Source organism: Lipophrys pholis (assembly GCF_963383615.2).
Source record: "Lipophrys pholis genome assembly, chromosome: 5".
NCBI lineage: Eukaryota > Metazoa > Chordata > Actinopteri > Blenniiformes > Blenniidae > Lipophrys > Lipophrys pholis.
The window spans coordinates 33,445,988-33,463,382 of NC_137628.1; the positions used below are offsets into that span (position 1 = coordinate 33,445,988).

The 17,395-nt window shown below is 46.3% G+C and overlaps 1 protein-coding gene across 2 annotated transcripts; it reads left to right on the forward strand.

Moving 5' to 3' along the window:
* The first annotated feature begins 1,128 nt into the window (after positions 1 to 1,128).
* Positions 1,129 to 7,596, forward strand: LOC308109490 (C-type lectin domain family 4 member E-like). 2 transcript variants are annotated; one of them, XM_080463072.1, is made up of 5 exons: positions 1,129 to 1,313; positions 1,389 to 1,514; positions 2,275 to 2,453; positions 2,546 to 2,649; positions 7,016 to 7,596. In XM_080463072.1, the coding sequence occupies exons 1-5, from the start codon at positions 1,196 to 1,198 to the stop codon at positions 7,164 to 7,166; spliced, it is 678 nt and encodes a 225-aa protein (XP_080319198.1). In that variant the 5' UTR covers positions 1,129 to 1,195; the 3' UTR covers positions 7,167 to 7,596. The 2 variants fall into 2 exon arrangements, with proteins under 2 accessions (XP_080319198.1, XP_080319197.1); XM_080463071.1 differs by having other exon boundaries at positions 1,154 to 1,313; positions 1,389 to 1,526.
* Positions 7,597 to 17,395: the final 9,799 nt, after the last annotated feature.

A 17,395-nucleotide genomic window follows, 5' to 3' on the forward strand; every position in this document is an offset into this window, starting at 1 on the left:
GACGTAGACGACAGTCTGAATCCAGTGACTGGGCCGTGGACGAACAGAACTCCACACCGGGTTCCTCCACATCAAACACACCTTGACCACATGGATCACGAGTCGTCAGGCTGGTGTTCCTGGAAACATCACGGGTCATTTAACACGTCTTGTTGAAGAATAAATGTCTAAAATCTTCTTTCTTGTATCGCCATTAAAGAAAATGCCTTTTGAATATGGAATCCCAGGAGAGACAAACTGTTGAAACGCTGTTGTTTCAGCTCACATGTTGCTCCTGTGAGTTTCAGCAGAGACCTTCAGGATGTGAGGTGACAGATGTGGACAGCTGTGAAGCCCTGAATGAGTGGGACTGATGTTTTCCTCTCCTCACTAAACCTTGTGAAATAACTTGTTAGTGTTTTGTCCTGGTGAGAAACGTTTCTGAGTGTTGCAACATGTTGTTGTGTTCATGTTCGTCAGACTTTTCTCAACAGGACGTTTCCACACGGGGAAGTTCCTCCACAAAACCAGGGAAGCTCTGATTTAACCTTGAAGTAAAAGTTAAAGCTGAAGCGAAACGTCCACTACTCTTGTTTCCCTGATGGTGTTTGAAAGTGAATTTAGAGGAATTCATCTCCATAATTCGGACTAAGATGATTAATTATTATTATTATGTTCCACACTTTGAGAGTAACTGAATGAATGAATTCATTCAAATGGTAGAAAGACAGTGAGTGAGAAGCACATCGTCAACTCACATTATTAAAAACAAAACAAAACACAGCACTTCGTCATGATGAACACAGAAATGGTTGGAAATATGCAGATCCATCCAAACAGAACAGAAGTCAGATGTTCCTCCATCCGGGTTCAGAGAGAAGCTCACTGCATATTTCAGTTAAACGTGTTGGCGTTGCTCCGGTAGAAGGGTTTTAACCCTTTCCTCTCTGACAGAGCCATCAGCGCTCCGTCGTCATGGAAAAGAGTTGGACCCGGTTCAAAAACAGAATCTGAGGGAAACTCACTGGCTTTCCCTGCAGCAGATCATTTGGAGTCATAGACTGTGTTCTCAGGAGGAAGCTGAGGGAGAACATGCAACTCACTATGAGAACCATGTTGACTCACTTCCTGTGGCTCAACAGAGCGAGCGATGCTGCCAGGAAGCCTCGCTGCAGACAGTCAGAGGCAGAGACGTCTCCTCGCCAGCTGAGTCTTCATGGCCGTGTTCTTCCGCTCTCGTGAGCCCGACGGCGGCTTCGAAGTCGCTGAATATCGGCAGATCTCCAGATCGGACCCGGAAGCTGCTGCAGCCACTCGGAGGTCGCGCCAGGCAGGTAAGTTCACCTGCGTTCACCTTCACAGCAGCTTCCTGTCGGCCAAGAGAAACTGATCCTCACTGTGCTGCACAGAAATCAAACACCTGCAGGTGGTGCTGCTGAGCTTCGGGCTGCTGTGTGTTCTCCAGGCCTCGCTCAACATCGCCCTGAGACTGAGTCCAGCTACACAACCAGGATCACAACCAGGAACACAACCAGGTACACTACCAGGTACACTACCAGGTACACTACCAGGTACACAACCAGGAACACAACCAGGAACACTACCAGGTACACAACCAGGAACACAACCAGGAACACAACCAGGTACACAACCAGGAACACAACCAGGTACACTACCAGGTACACTACCAGGAACACAACCCCGTACACTACCAGGTACACAACCAGGTAAACTTCTAGGTAAACTAGCAGCTACACCATCCGGTACACCATCAGCTACACAACCAGGTACACTACCAGCTAAACAACCAGGTACACCATCAGGTAGACAACCAGCTACACAACCAGGTACACTATCGGGAACACTACTAGCTACACAACTAGGTACACTACCAGGTACAGCATCAGGTACACTACCAGCTACACCATCTGGTACACCACCAGCTACACAACTAGGTACACTACCAGGCACACCACCAGCTACACAACCAGATCCACTACCAGGTCCACAACCAGGTCCACTACCAGGTGAACAACCAACTACACCAGCAGCTACACAGCCAGGTACACAACCAGCTAGACAACCAGCTACGCAACCAGGTCCACTACCAAGTCTACTACCAGGTACACTACCAGCTACAGCTACACTGATGGAGGAGCTTTGAACCTGTTTTAAAACAGCACACACACACACACACACACACACACACACACACACACACACACACACACACACACACACACACACACACACACACAGTTGTCTGTGGTGTGTTTCACACTGTGTGTTGCGCAGGGACAGAGGAGGGGACGCAGGACGAGACGCAGGAGGAGCACAGCTGTCCTCAGGGTTGGATCCCGTCCTCCTCAAGCTGTTACTACGTCTCCTCTCAGAGGGCGAGCTGGGACGGGGCGAGGCAGGCCTGCAGGGCCAGGGGGGGTGACCTGGTCATCATCAACAGCCAGCAGGAACAGGTCAGCATTGCGTCTGTGTGTGTGTGTGTGTGTGTGTGTGTGTGTGTGTGTGTGTGTGTGTGTGTGTTTCTGAGCATCCTCCCTCCTGGCAGGACTTCCTAAGCGGCCTGGTGGTGGCAGCCTGGGTGGGCATGACGGACCGGGGGACTGAGGGAGTCTGGATGTGGGTGGATGGAACTCCAGTGGACAAAGAGCGGTGAGAGAAGTCAGCCACTTTTATTTCCTTCAATTTCAGAAGGAATCCTGAAAAACAAATAACTGGAGGGTAAAATTTCACATGAACTCCAAGTGCTGTAAGAATCCTATTGTAACTGTTAAAATGAACAGGGACTGAGAAGGACTCTATTGTTTTAATTGTTATGTTTGTTGTTGTGCCTGCCTCTTTAAAGTTCCTCCACCAGAATCCACAAGAGAAAAATGTAAATATTTAGGATCTAGTTGTAGTTGTTGATGTACATCTCTAATACATCGTTAAAACCTTTCTGAAGGAAATTCCTCACCACTCCCAGACAAACTGGTATTTCCACCATTTTAAATTTGGCAGAACATCCCTGGGCTATCCCTGCGGACTGGTTATCGGGTGTTGGCCGGCCCTGCGGGGGCTGGCGGGAGGGGGTGCTTGATTTGGGGGGATCCTCCCACAAACCTTTTTTTTTTACTGGGTGCGTCCCTGGTGTGTTGGGGTTGCCGAGGGGCACAGAGGGCCTGTGTCTGGGGGGTCCAGTCTTGCCCCAGGGCCACCTCGGGCATGGCCCTCTGTGTTGGCCGGCCTGTGGCGGTGCCGGGGGGTGCTGGGGTTGGTGGGCCAGGCTCGACATCGCGGTCTGTGTCAAGGTGGTGGTTTGGGGTGGTCGGTCTTCCCTGGGGGTTTTCTGGGCCCTCGACTCTTTGTGCCCCGGCTGCGCGCCTCGCTGGGGGGCTGATGGCCACATTTCCTTGCCCTGTTGTTCCCTGGTCAGGCGGGCTGGACCCACACTGCATCACCTCCTAAACCACATCACATTCACCCCACACGCACCTCATACACACCCCCAAACCCCACCCCTGTGGAGCATGTTTTTAACGCACCACATACACCCACAACTGTGGTGAAGGAATCAGGCGGAATAGGGAGGGGTTTCAGGTGGGGTAGGTGCTCTGCCGCCCTCTGCTGGGACCCCGCCTTGCCCATCCACAGCAATGTTCCCCATCAGGGATTGGGAAAAAATATTAAATTTTTTTTTACGATTTTTAGACACTAAAATAAAAATGTAAACACTATTTGTGAAATTCGACTCCAAGGAGCAAAACACCTCCACAGATTTGCACCACATTACACACAATGTCTGCTTCACCATTTTTGCAAAACAGTGATTTGTAAACCTCTACACACATTTTCACACCTTAGACACAGAGAAGCATTGTGAGGTAACTTCCTTGTTATTACGAAGCCCCAGATTGCCGATGAACACACAAAGGAACACATTGGATATCATAACACAACATAACATAACATCCACCTGCTGTGCTAATTTGAAAAAGCAGCACTCAGGTGTGCTATAAAAGGCAGCAGGTGAGTTCACCTGTCTTCAACAAAAATGAAAGGAGCTCGAAGAAGAAGAGTGAGAAAGAGAGGGGGAGCTCAAAGAGGAGATGAAGGTGGCAGAGGAAGAGGAGAAGGAGGTAGAAGAAGAAGAGTGAGAAAGAGAGGGGGAGCTCAAAGAGGAGATGAAGGTGGTAGAGGAAGAGGAGAAGGAGGTAGAAGAAGAGGCCCAGGTAGAGGAAGAGCAGAATAAAGAGGTGGAGGAGGAGGAGGCCCAGGTAGAGGACGAGGAGAAGGAGGTAGAGGAGGAGGCCCAGGTAGAGGAAGAGGAGAAGGAGGTAGAGGAGGAGGCCCAGGTAGAGGAAGAGGAGAAGGAGGTAGAGGAGGAGGCCCAGGTAGAGGAAGAGGAGAAGGAGGTAGAGGAGGAGGCCCAGGTAGAGGAAGAGGAGAAGGAGGTAGAGGAGGAGGCCCAGGTAGAGGAAGAGGAGAAGGTGGTAGAGGAGGAGGCCCAGGTAGAGGAAGAGGAGAATGAGGTAGAGGAGGAGGCCCAGGCAGAGGAAGAGGAGAAGGAGGTAGAGGAGGAGGCCCAGGTAGAGGAAGAGGAGAAGGAGGTAGAGGAGGAGGCCCAGGTAGAGGAGGAGGCCCAGGCAGAGGAAGAGGAGAAGGAGGTAGAGGAGGAGGCCCAGGTAGAGGAGGAGGCCCAGGCAGAGGAAGAGGAGAAGGAGGTAGAGAAGTAGGCCCAGGTAGAGGAAGAGGAGAAGGAGGTAGAGGAGGAGGCCCAGGTAGAGGAAGAGGAGAAGCCTGTGATGTGGATGAAATCTTGTGTCCTGATGCAGCCAGACGGAGAGATGAGGAGTTACAGGATTCTTGTTGCTTTTACTCTAGTTTTTCTTCAGAATGTGTGTACTTCATGCAGTAATTTTTATTTGTCTCGAGATTTTATTTGTTTCATTGATTTCATTGTGGGTTGATTACTGTAACTGATAATGGTAAGAAATACTGTAAGTATTGAAATAAATACTTCAAATATTCAGTGTGGTTGTGTTGCTGGGGGCGGAGCTTGCTGCGCCGGCGCGGCGCGGGACGGCCTCATGGGGTGAGCCGGTCTGGTGTTGGACTCGGGAGTGCCGGGGTGTGCGGGGGTCGGGTGTCCGGTTTCCTCTGGGGCCCTGATGCGCTGGCGACGCATCCCAAGTCGACACTGGCTTTGATTAATTGGCATTGTTTTAATTAAACATTTGTACTTCATACATTTATTCTATATTCTGATATAAATGACATGTATTCAGTGTTTATTTATTCAGACTTTAGAATGTTGTTAAATTAAATGGTGTTTGTACACTTCCACACTAACATTGATCAACGTTATAATCACAGAAGCAGGGTGATTTATGAAACATATTTAAATACTGCTCTTTTAATCTTTGTGTTGTCTAAGATGTTAAAATGTTCTGAATAACTCCAAGAGGTCTGAATAGTCCAGTTGCATGTGGCTCCTGGAATTGCCTCTGTACTGGATTAATATGAAGAATAATTAATAACTCATAAGATCTTCTCCAGAGCTGAGATTCTGACAAGAGAACCGTGTGTGTGTTGTTCTGGGTCATGTCATGTTGTGCCGTGTGCCAAACCATGTCATGTTGTGTTGTGTTGTGTTGTGTTGTGTTGTGTTGTGTTGTGTTGTGTCATGTCTACAATGGCACCAGGGGTCCAGTTCTCCACCAAGATGACAGATACAGATAACCAGTGTTCTCCAGCTCTGCCCAGTGAGTCCGGGGGGGGGGGGGGGGGGGGGGGGGTTCTGTATGTCCGTGGGTCTTGTCAAGAGTTGGAGGGATTATTCACCCTGCAGGTGGCGCTACCAAAAGAGTCCCGAAGTCCAACATACCAGGATCTCTGGTTCCTGCTTGACTGATCCAGACACTTTGGATCCTGATCACCGTTCACTAGTTCAACCCAGACCTTGGTGCGCTTGTTCACAAGAAAAGGGGCGGAGCTTGCAGCGTCTGACCAATCACACACAGAGAAACCCTCCAGAGCAGTTTCCAGATTACTGAAGGAGCAGTTAATCTCTAAGATTATGAAGAATTCAAACCCATCCAGCAGCTCAAAGCAACACTGCTGCTGCAGCCAGAACCAGAACCTTCCTGACTTGGTGAGATTAGAGCAGATTAATGGATCAGTGATATAAAGGAACAGCACTGTGATCACTCAGTTCCACTTTATTCCAGCAGAAAGGTTCCAGGCAGAACTTCCTCACTGCTCTTCTTTTACTTTAGGTTCTCCATCACTGGTTCTGAGGCGGAGGTCCTCTTGTGTTTCCTGTTGGAATATTAATTCATCACCATGACGACACGGGTAGTTCTGGTTCCATAAATTCATGGTTCTGCAGTTCTGTCAGGTGTGATCATGAACCTCATTATTCCAGATCAACCCTCGTGGAGATAAACAGACCTGGAACAAGTCAAGAACCAGAACCAGAACCTCCTTCAGAGCCTCAGAGACCAGGATTTATTTTATTATGTCTAAAGATTGTTCTAGATTAATTTATCTTCTCCTCTTCGCTGCAGCTCAGCGCCGAACCTGCCCACCAATCACCATCATTTAAAAATGGGCGGGTCATTTTCTAAGAGATCTGATTGGTCAGGAGGCGGAGCTCTGACCTCTTATCCAGAACATATCCTGCTCCAGAGCAGGTTAGACTTTCAGCGTAAATTGTCTGGGTGGTCTATCCTGGTGAGAAGTGAGCGAGCGTCGTAGTACGGAGGACCAGGTTTAATCCTTGAAGTTATCTCGATAATAGAAAATCCAGCTTCGTAGTACAGGCCTCTGAAGTAGCGTAAAGAACGACCACAAGCCTGGAGACCTGGAGGAACAGCGGCCCCCACCCAGAGGCCCCCGACGAACACCCAGAAGGAGCATGGCAGGGGGGCAGCCCCCAACCCCATGTCGTATCTTATTTAGTCCTGTCGTGTTTTACTGTGTTGTGTAGTGTAGCGTTATGTCATGTCATATTTTTCCGTTGTGTTGTGTGGCGCAGGCTGCGGTGGGCTCCTGGACAGCCGGACGATGCCTCCGGAGGAGAAGACTGTGGCGACCTTCGGGTCATGAGGTCCTTCATGGGTCTGAATGACTTTGACTGTGGTTTTCCAGCTCCTTGGATTTGTGAGAAAAACATCAAACCAGTTTAAACTTCAGTTTTCACCCTATAATGTAACTTCCAGATTTCTTCTCTTTCCTCCATTAAGTGTTTATTAAAAAAAGTTTTAAATTGCATTCTGAAACATAACTTTGCTGATTCTGACGAGAGCTTTTTAAACTGTATTTCCTTTAATTCACTTCTGCAGACATTAACAGTAGATCGTATCTGCTGAGTGTCTTCTGTTGGACTCACCTGTCTTCAAACTGTCAAACCTCTCAATGCACAACAATGTGAGATAGTGTACAGATAATGATCCTAACTTGTCAATAATGTCATGAAACTATAAAAAATGGCAGAGCTGTGCAGTATGTTTCATGTTTACCCTTAATGTCCACGTAATATCCCTTTAACATCCACTGACTGTCCTCTTAATTTCAAGAATTTCCCCTAGAGATTAATAAAGTTATTCAATTCTAGTCAAGTCAATTGTATTTTATTTTATTCTATTCTATTCTCGACTTAGGCCACGTTTACACGTACCCCGGTATTTGGAAAAACTGTGATATTTTTCTGTGTTTCTTGCATTTTCACTGAACGCAGCTACGACTCATCACAAACGTTGATTCTTGGAAACTCCAGCCCCAGTGGAGATCTGGATAAACTCTGGGTCTCCAGTTGCATCTAAAGACGGGAAATATTTAGATATTTATGTCACAATTCGTGACATGGCGTTTTTTTACTTTAGTGTTTTGTGGACTCCTGCTTGGATCATGCCCTGGACTCCTTCACCTGCTCAGTGAGACTGAAAACAAACACCTTTATTTTATTTATTTTTTAAAACCTGATTCCATGTGTGAGAGTCTGCTCCTCCAACCTGACTGGAACTTCTCATACAGGCCGTCGAGATGACGGTGCTCCTGAAGTTGAGCTGCAGCTACTCTTTCCAGCACCTTGAGGTTGGAGATGGTCTGTAGTTGTCCAGGACTTCTGAGTCGAGAGATGGTTTTTTCAGGAGTGCTTTCATAACCACTGCTTTGAGTGCAGATGGAACCTGGCCAGGCTGTAGGGAGAGCGTTCTCATTATTGTGATGAGGAGCTTATGGCAGGGAGGTTAGATGTAATCAGGGATGTGGGTCCAGGAGGCAGGGGGATGGTTTCATTCTCCTGATGAGGGCTTCTACTTCAGCCCGTGGGACCTCCAGGAAGCACTGCAGAGGGTGGAGGACTGTGTGCTGGGAACAGGACCACCCCGGGCTGGTGCTGGATCACTGGAAAGATGAGTGTGAATGGAGTCGATCTTGGTTTTGAAAAAGGTGAGGAATCTGCTCCACTGCTCCTCTGAATATTCCACATGTGTTTGGGATTGAGGTGTAAGGAGATGTTTTATTGTAGAAAAGAGCTGCTTGGAATTTCCAGGACTGCTATTAATGATATTCAAGTGGAACTGTGACCTGGTGGTCTTTAAAGCTCGCCTATGGACAGAGAGACCAGATGTTGGAGCACGCCGCTCAAGAACACGACAAGCAGTTTGGCGTTTCCACAGCTTGCAGGTGTACCAGGGTGCTGAGGGGCGTGGAGATCCAGAAGATCACTGAGAGCTGAGTCCATAAGGTACTCTGCAGTACTGGTACAGGCCTTCATGTGCAGCTAAAGCAGGAAGCCCTCTGCTCTCCTCGATGGAAGCGCTATTCAGAACCAAAGTGGAATCCAGTGCAGACCCACACAGCGCTGACAACATTTGCTCACATTTATTCTTGCACTGCATTTTAGGAACCTTATTTTATCTCAGGTACTTTTTCTGTGTTTTATCGTTGGTTCTGCAGTGCATCTCTGATATAAATGGTCAGAATGACATTATAAGTCTATCTATCTATCTATCTATCTATCTATCTGTCTGTCTGTCTGTCTGTCTGTCTGTCTGTCTGTCTGTCTGTCTGTCTGTCTGTCTGTCTGTCTGTCTGTCCGTCCGTCCGTCCGTCCGTCCGTCCGTCCGTCCGTCCGTCCGTCCGTCCGTCCGTCCGTCCATCTATCCATCTATCTATCTATCTATCTATCTATCTATCTATCTATCTATCTATCTACAGATAGAACAGTGTTGCCAGTCACCTTAAAAAAGTAATCGATTACTAGTTACTCCTTTAAATAGTAACACAATTTCTTTTCTGATTACTTGCTTTTAAAAGTAACTAAATTAGTTTACAAGTTACTTTATTAGTTACTTCCAGCAGCTGCCGACAACACCCTCCCATCGTCTCAACATAAAAATGTCAACCGGTTTTGCCCCCTAAAAAGGGGGCGGGGCTTCTTGCCAATATATTTTTTTTTACTAAAGAAAATTACAAATACAGTGTATCATCTCTGCAGTCGTGTTCCTGTTGGAATGTCAAGATTTCATTTCGACATTGTGTTGGTTCTTTTGTGTTACCTGAACGCTGAAGCATCCAAGGCTCCGCCCACTCCACAGGTCTCGACGCTCAATTCCATTTTTTGCTGAGATCCGATTTTTTGGCGTGATCATTTCAAACACGCCCCGCCGTGTGAACGTGATCAGACCGGATGTTTTCAGGCCCCAGAGCTCAGAAGATGATGTGAAGTCAGAGAGAGCACGCTATTTCCTCATGATGCCAGTCAGCTCCAGGGTTGCCAGATGTGACTTAGTGTTTCAGCCCAAACAAGGTAAAACTCACACCTCAATGAAAACCAGCCCAAACCTCAGCCTGTGTGGGAACCATGTTAAAACCCACTAAACTATTAGATGTGTAATAAAGAACACAACATAAACACACATGTCGCCCAGTGAAATATTAATAAATATTGAAATATTAATATATATGCCCATGATAAATAAGTGAATAAATAGTAAAAAGCATATTAAAAAGGGATTGAAATACATAATGTTTTGGTTTGTTAACAATGTATGAAATGTGTAAAAGTTTATTTGAATGCTTCACGTATTTCTTTTTTTTTATTTTGTAAAACAAATGTTAAATCTGAGTTCTCTGTGTGGGGAGACGTCTGTGGTCCCGCCTGCAGCTTGCTTGCTGCTGATTGGATAATAGGGATCCTGAGGTGAGCAGGAGTGAGCAGGAGTGAGCAGGAGTGAGGTGCAGTGGAGCAGGTGGGTGGTGTTTCTTTCACAAAGCTGGGAGAGAGACAGCAGAGAGGAGGGAGGAGAAGGAGACAGAGCAGCAAGAAGGTGGTGTGTTCGACAAAGTTTCAGGGAGTTCTGCTTCTCAGTGCTGAACCACTCCTGTTAAGGCACGGTGGACCAAACCACCTGCTGGAGGACCAAACCACCTGCTGGAGGACCAAACCACCACCGCCTGCTGGAGGACCAAACCTCCACCACCCGCTGGAGGACCAAACCACCTGCTGGAGGACCAAACCACCACCGCCTGCTGGAGGACCAAACCACCTGCTGGATGACCAAACCACCACCGCCTGCTGGAGGACCAAACCACCTGCTGGAGGACCAAACCACCCACTGGAGGACCAAACCACCACCGCCTGCTGGAGGACCAAACCACCTGCTGGAGGACCAAACCACCCGCTGGAGGACCAAACCACCTGCTGGAGGACCAAACCACCACCGCCTGCTGGAGGACCAAACCTCCACCACCCGCTGGAGGACCAAACCACCTGCTGGAGGACCAAACCACCACCACCCGCTGGAGGACCAAACCACCCGCTGGAGGACCAAACCACCACCACCTGCTGGAGGACCAAACCACCACCACCCGCTGGAGGACCAAACCACCCGCTGGAGGACCAAACCACCACCACCTGCTGGAGGACCAAACCTCCACCACCCGCTGGAGGACCAAACCACACCACCTGCTGAAGGACCAAACCACCTGCTGGAGGACCAAACCACCACCACCTGCTGGAGGACCAAACCACCACCACCTGCTGGAGGACCAAACCTCCACCACCCGCTGGAGGACCAAACCACCACCACCTGCTGGAGGACCAAACCACCTGCTGCAGGACCAAACCACCACCACCTGCTGGAGGACCAAACCACCCGCTGGAGGACCAAACCACCCGCTGGAGGACCAAACCACCACCACCTGCTGGAGGACCAAACCACCTGCTGGAGGACCAAACCACCCGCTGGAGGACCAAACCACCACCACCTGCTGGAGGACCAAACCACCCGCTGGAGGACCAAACCACCACCACCTGCTGGAGGACCAAACCACCAGCTGGTGGACCAAACCACCACCACCTGCTGGAGGACCAAACCACCACCACCTGCTGGAGGACCAAACCACCTGCTGGAGGACCAAACCACCCGCTGGAGGACCAAACCACCCGCTGGAGGACCAAACCACCCGCTGGAGGACCAAACCGCCAGCTGGTGGACCAAATCGCCCGCTGGAGGACCAAACCACCACCACCCGCTGGAGGACCAAACCGCCCGCCTGAGGACCAAACCGCCCGCTGGAGGACCAAACAACCCGCTGGAGGACCAAACCGCCCGCTGGAGGACCAAACAACCCGCTGGAGGACCAAACCGCCCGCTTCTCTCTTTCTTTTTTGTCTTTATTAGTTTATTTAAGAGGGACAGAACAGAGAACGTTGTTACAACAATACCAACCGATGCCGTGTCCATGAGATATCCAGCCAAAGGCTCATTTGCAGACCCGGTCCCCAACATGAAACAGACACAAGCAAACAGTTGTACATAGTTATACATAAAACATGCTATAATATAAATAGTTTACAGATTTTTTAAAAGTGTATTTAATGTCTGCATGCTGGGTTGGTCTTTAAGCAGCGCTTTGCTTTGCTTTGCTGTTGAACTGGTTCAGATCTGTGAGGGTTTCTAGTTGTTCCAGATCTGTGAGGGTTTCTAGTTGTTCCAGATCTGTGAGGGTTTCTAGTTGTTCCAGATCTGTGAGGGTTTCTAGTTGTTCCAGATCTGTGGACCCTGACCTGAGAAGCTGCTTGGACCCAAAGTGGTTTTGCATTCTGCTGGTTTACAGTCACCGTCTGCAGCGCCCCTAGTGGTGACACCACATGAGTTACATTTATACATAATTTTGCATACAAACTCAAAGATTATACACACATTTAAAGTTAAATTTTAAGAACGAGTATTTAATAAAACGGTCGAGACTTAAAAAGTTGGGTTTTTCTAAAATTGTCCAGTAGTGCCGCCTCATGGGCTGTCCTCCTGTCCATCACTTTTAATGCCTGTTTGTACAGAGAGGGGACAGTTTTTCTGTCCCCACACAGTGAAACAAGATGAGACGTGAGAGAATCATTGAGTGGAAGAACAATTTAGCAGCGTTCATGGATAAACAAGGTTTTATTAAACGGAAGCAATTCAAGTTGGTCTGGATCCTTTGTGATATTGTCTTTGTGTGCACGTCCAATTCTAAGTGGCGGTCCAAGACAACCCCAAGACATTTTGTGTCTCAACATTTTCAACTGTTTTTTTTGTTTCTCAGTATCTGGAAGTTCTCCAGGGATTTATTGCGCAGAGAGAAACACATAGCAACTGTTTTTGAATGATTCAAAGACAGACAGTTGTCCTCTAACCATGGCGAGACACTGACCAACTGTTGAGTAACTCTGCAGCCATTTCTGGAGTCTTAGCTGGGACATAAATAACGCTGTCATCGGCATAAAGCTGACACTCAGCCTCTTTGCAGATGTTTGGCAGGTCATTTATATAAAGACAGAACAGCAGGGGGCCCAATATGGAGCCTTGAGGAATCCCTGTTTTGTGTTCCAGAGGGGCTGAAATTGTGCCATCTATCTGTCCACTCTGTCCTCTGGACTCCAGATAAGATTTGAACCAACTGAGAGCCTGCTGGGAAAAATGTCATTTTTGAAGTTTATTTATCAAAATGTTGTGGTTGACTGTGTCAAAGGCCTTACACAGGTCCTAAAACACTGTCCCAACCACGTCCTAAAACACTGTCCTAACCACGTCCTAAAACACTGTCCTAACCACGTCCTAAAACACTGTCCCAGCCACGTCCTAAAACACTGTCCTAACCATGTCCTAAAACACTGTCCCAGCCACGTCCTAAAACACTGTCCTAACCACGTCCTAAAACACTGTCCCAGCCACGTCCTAAAACACTGTCCCAGCCACGTCCTAAAACACTGTCCTAACCACGTCCTAAAACACTGTCCCAGCCACGTCCTAAAACACTGTCCCAGCCACGTCCTAAAACACTGTCCTAACCACGTCCTAAAACACTGTCCCAGCCACGTCCTAAAACACTGTCCCAACCACGTCCTAAAACACTGTCCCAACCACGTCCTAAAACACTGTCCCAGCCACGTCCTAAGACACTGTCCCAGCCACGTCCTAAAACACTGTCCCAGCTACGTCCTAAATCACTGTCCCAGCCACGTCCCCTCCATCTAAACTTTTCTTATTTCAGTCTCTCAGGTAGCAGGTTGCCAGTTCTGTTGAATATGTTGTTCTGAAGCCAAATTGTTTTGGATGAAGAGCTTCATTTTGTTCAGTATAATCAATCAATTGGTCCACCACAACCTTTTCTATTACCTTAGAGATCACAGGGAGAATTGAAATTGGCCTGTAGTTATAAACATGGTCAGAGTCTCTGGATTTAAAGATTGGGCAGATTAGACCTGCTTTCATCCCCTTTAGTGATGGACAGATCTACCAAGTGAGTTCTGGGCCCGGTTAGAGAATCTTTGTGTTTCTTTAAAAAATCAGTGTCCAAACCAAATATATCCTTGGATTTGGAAGTTTTGAGTTTGTTGATGTTTTGTTTATTATTAGTTTTGTTGGATTGCTCTAAAGAGAATGCTGCTCCAGTTGGAGTCACTCTCATATTTTGAACTGCAACTGATTTAAAACCTTCAGCGATTTGTTCCACTGAGGTCACACAATAATTGTTAAATGAATTTACAATCTCTATCGGGTTATTAATTAGCTCTCCATCGATAATTAGTTGTTTGGGACCTCGATTTCTTTCTTCTTTAGGGTCTTGTTTGGTCAGTCTATGAATATGTTTCCAGAGACAAGAGCTGTTTCCCCCTGACTCCTGCATCAGGGGCAGAAAGTCCTCTGGTGGGGCTTTTCTCATTTCACTGCCCACTTTCTTCCTGAGGCTTCTGAAGATTACATTATCAGTGTTTAGGTTAGTTAAGAGGCTTCTGAAGATTACATTATCAGTGTTTAGGTTAGTTAAGAGGCTTCTAAAGATTACATTATCAGTGTTTAGGTTAGTTAAGAGGCTTCTAAAGATTACATTATCAGTGTTTAGGTTAGTTAAGAGGCTTCTAAAGATTACATTATCAGTGTTTAGGTTAGTCAAGATTGACTTTTTAGATGCCAGATCCCTTTGCTTCATTAAATGACATGTTTTTAGTGATGCAGGGCAAAGACTGGAGTTTTATCCAGGATATAATTGGCTTTGTGTATTTCTGAATTACTTGTGTTACACTTTTTGTGAGTAGATTGCAGTACTCGTTTAGGCTCTGCATTTGTAAGACAGGATTCCAGTTAATATCGTTTTACATTTGGGGCAAATCTTTTTTCCGAATATCTTTCATCATTTTATTTTTTGCACCCTGTGTAACATATTGCAGCCGCTCCTCTCAGTTTTCTCAATACCAATGTGAAGTTGTGGGTTATATGTTATAGGTTTTTGTTACACGCTCTGGTTTATTTGTAAAAATTTAAGTTTTACTAGTTCTTGTTAGTCTTGTTGGCCCAGCAATTTGTTGCTGTAACTTATATTTTGAGGTTATTATTTTCAGTTTTTGTTGAACACGTTTGTCCAACCAATTAATATTAAAATCTCCAAGCACAATGGTTTCACCATCATATTTAAACATTCGAAGCAGTTTAACCAGGTTACTATAAAAAGATCCATTAAAAGATGGCGGATTGTATAAAGTTACAATATTAAAATTTATTCTAGGTGATAAAACAATGTTTAAAACCAAACATTCTAACTCACAGGGGTCAGCTTTAAATTCAGTACATTTAAGAGTGTTTGGAACTTATACTAGCACACCACCCCCTTTACCTATTTGTCTGTCCTTACAAAAACAAGAATATCCTGGAATGTGGATCATATTTGATGTTATATTACAGTTTAACCAGGTTTCACTCAGAGTGAGATGGTCCAAGTTGGAGTCTGTGAGCAAGTGTTCCATTTGATATGAGACTTCTTATGTTAAGATGACCTCAGCCAAAGGCTTCACAGTTGAACTGCTCATCTGACCTGTGTGTAGTTACTGAGGAGAAACTGGGTCTGACTGCATCCGCTCACCACCGCTGGTCTCTGGACTGCATCTGCTCACCACCGCTGGTCTCTGGACTGCATCTTCTCACCACCGCTGGTCTCTGGACTGGACTGCATCTTCTCACCACCACTGGACTCTGGACTGCATCCGCTCACCACCGCTGGTCTCTGGACTGCATCTGCTGACCACCGTTGGTCTCTGGACTGCATCCGCTCACCACCGCTGGTCTCTGGACTGTCCCCTCCAGCATGGTTTTCCCTCCGAAAGCAGTTTGTCAGCACCAGATAGCGCTCTGAGCCCCCTGGATGGTCAGAGTTCCTCTGGCTCCGTGGGACACCAGCCTGTTGCATCCAGCCTGCTGCATCCAGCCTGCTGCATCCAGCCTGCTGCATCCAGCCTCCTGCCCGCTGCTCCAACTCTGGATGAACACTTGGTTTACCCACACACTCTTCTTGGTACTACTTGGATTCCTCTTTCCCCCTTACTCACAAGGCGATAGATGGTTTACATATGTAGGGATTTCTTACCTCATAATAATCACTAGGTACCATGTATGTAGTGCAGTCCACCCACGGGGTACCATTTATGTTGCGTTTTGGGAGTTTGTCAATCGATAATGATTAATAATTATCAAAGACAGTTATTAATTATGTTATTGAAAATGTAATCTGATCAGTATCAGATACCTCGGGAGCTCCACCTGGAACAGGAAATGATAACCAGTTCAGTTCTATCAGTCTCATAAGATTTACTAAACAATTTGGAATTTGAATTAATAGTTAAATTAATTACAATTACCAGAATTAACAGTAAAACAGTAAAGGATCTTGGAGTTCTTGACACAGAAGAGTCGACATTTCATTCACCTTTGTGCTCATTAATAAGACGGCAAGTATGATTCCAAAAATTATATTTATTTATAATGAAAACAAATAAAACACAGATTCTAACTACTTATATACAGCTTGGTGTGTGTGTGTGTGTGTGTGTGTGTGTGTGTGTGTGTGTGTGTGTGTGTGTGTGTGTGTGTGTGTGTGTGTGTGTGTGTGTGTGTGTGTGTGTGTGTGTGTGTGTGTCGAGAGAGAGAGAGGGAGAGAGAGGTGGAGGGAGTGTGTGTGTGACCTGGGACAGAACTACAAAACAAGATGGCGGATCACAAAAAACTACATTCAGAATGGAGGTTACCAGTGTATCATGTGTAACTCCCCCAAATAACAATAATAATAACTAGGGACGTCCCGATCACACTTTTTACCCCCGATATCGATCCGATTTTTCAGAATTGAGTATCGGCCGGTACCGATACTTTCCCGATCCGATACTTACATTGCTATTGCAAATATACTCAATAGTGTATTTTTGGAGCAACTAAGATGTCAGAAGCTAAAAGCACTATTGGCAGAAGCTTTGTTTACCTAGAATGATTGTAAAACTCACTTATTGAATCAAAATTCTTCTCAGAATGACTAAATTCTAACCCAATCAAAACCCAGTTACACTCTGCAGTCTTGTTTCTCTTATTTATCTTAACTTAAACAACTTCACCTGGATTTTGTGGCAAATAAAAAATAAATAAAAATGAAACCCAGTGAATCAGTTTAACATATAAACTATAAAAAACTACAACATAAACAGTATTCAGTAAAACCAATTCCACTTCAAAGTGTCTTTGGTGTGTGTGGGTGTCTGTGTGTGTGTGTGTGTGTGTGTGTGTGTGTGTGTGTGTGTGTGTGTGTGTGTGTGTGTGTGTGTGTGTGTGTGTGTGTGTGTGTGTGTGTGTGTGTGTGAGATTCAGATAACTATAAAATTGTTCTTCTCTCCTTTTCATCCATTCATATTAAGTTTTTTTGTCTTTCTTTATTTATAAGACATAAAGAAAAAACAAATTTTAAATTACGTGAACACGTCTTTTGTTTTTGCAGGATTTTATATCCACATGTTGACATTGTGGAATGGGTGGAGAATGGGTGGAGAATGGGTGGAGGTCACAGTTTGCAGAGGCTGGCTTCATGTCCATTGTGCTGGAAAATCCAC

Coding starts and splice junctions, on each gene's coding strand:
- LOC308109490 (XM_080463071.1), top strand. CDS start 1,196: ATGGCCGTGTTCTTCCGCTCTCGTGAGCCCGACGGCGGCTTCGAAGTC. Junction 2,454..2,545: donor TCAACAGCCAGCAGGAACAG/GTCAGCATTGCG, acceptor CCCTCCTGGCAG/GACTTCCTAAGCGGCCTGGT. Junction 2,650..7,015: donor ACTCCAGTGGACAAAGAGCG/GTGAGAGAAGTC, acceptor TGTGTGGCGCAG/GCTGCGGTGGGCTCCTGGAC.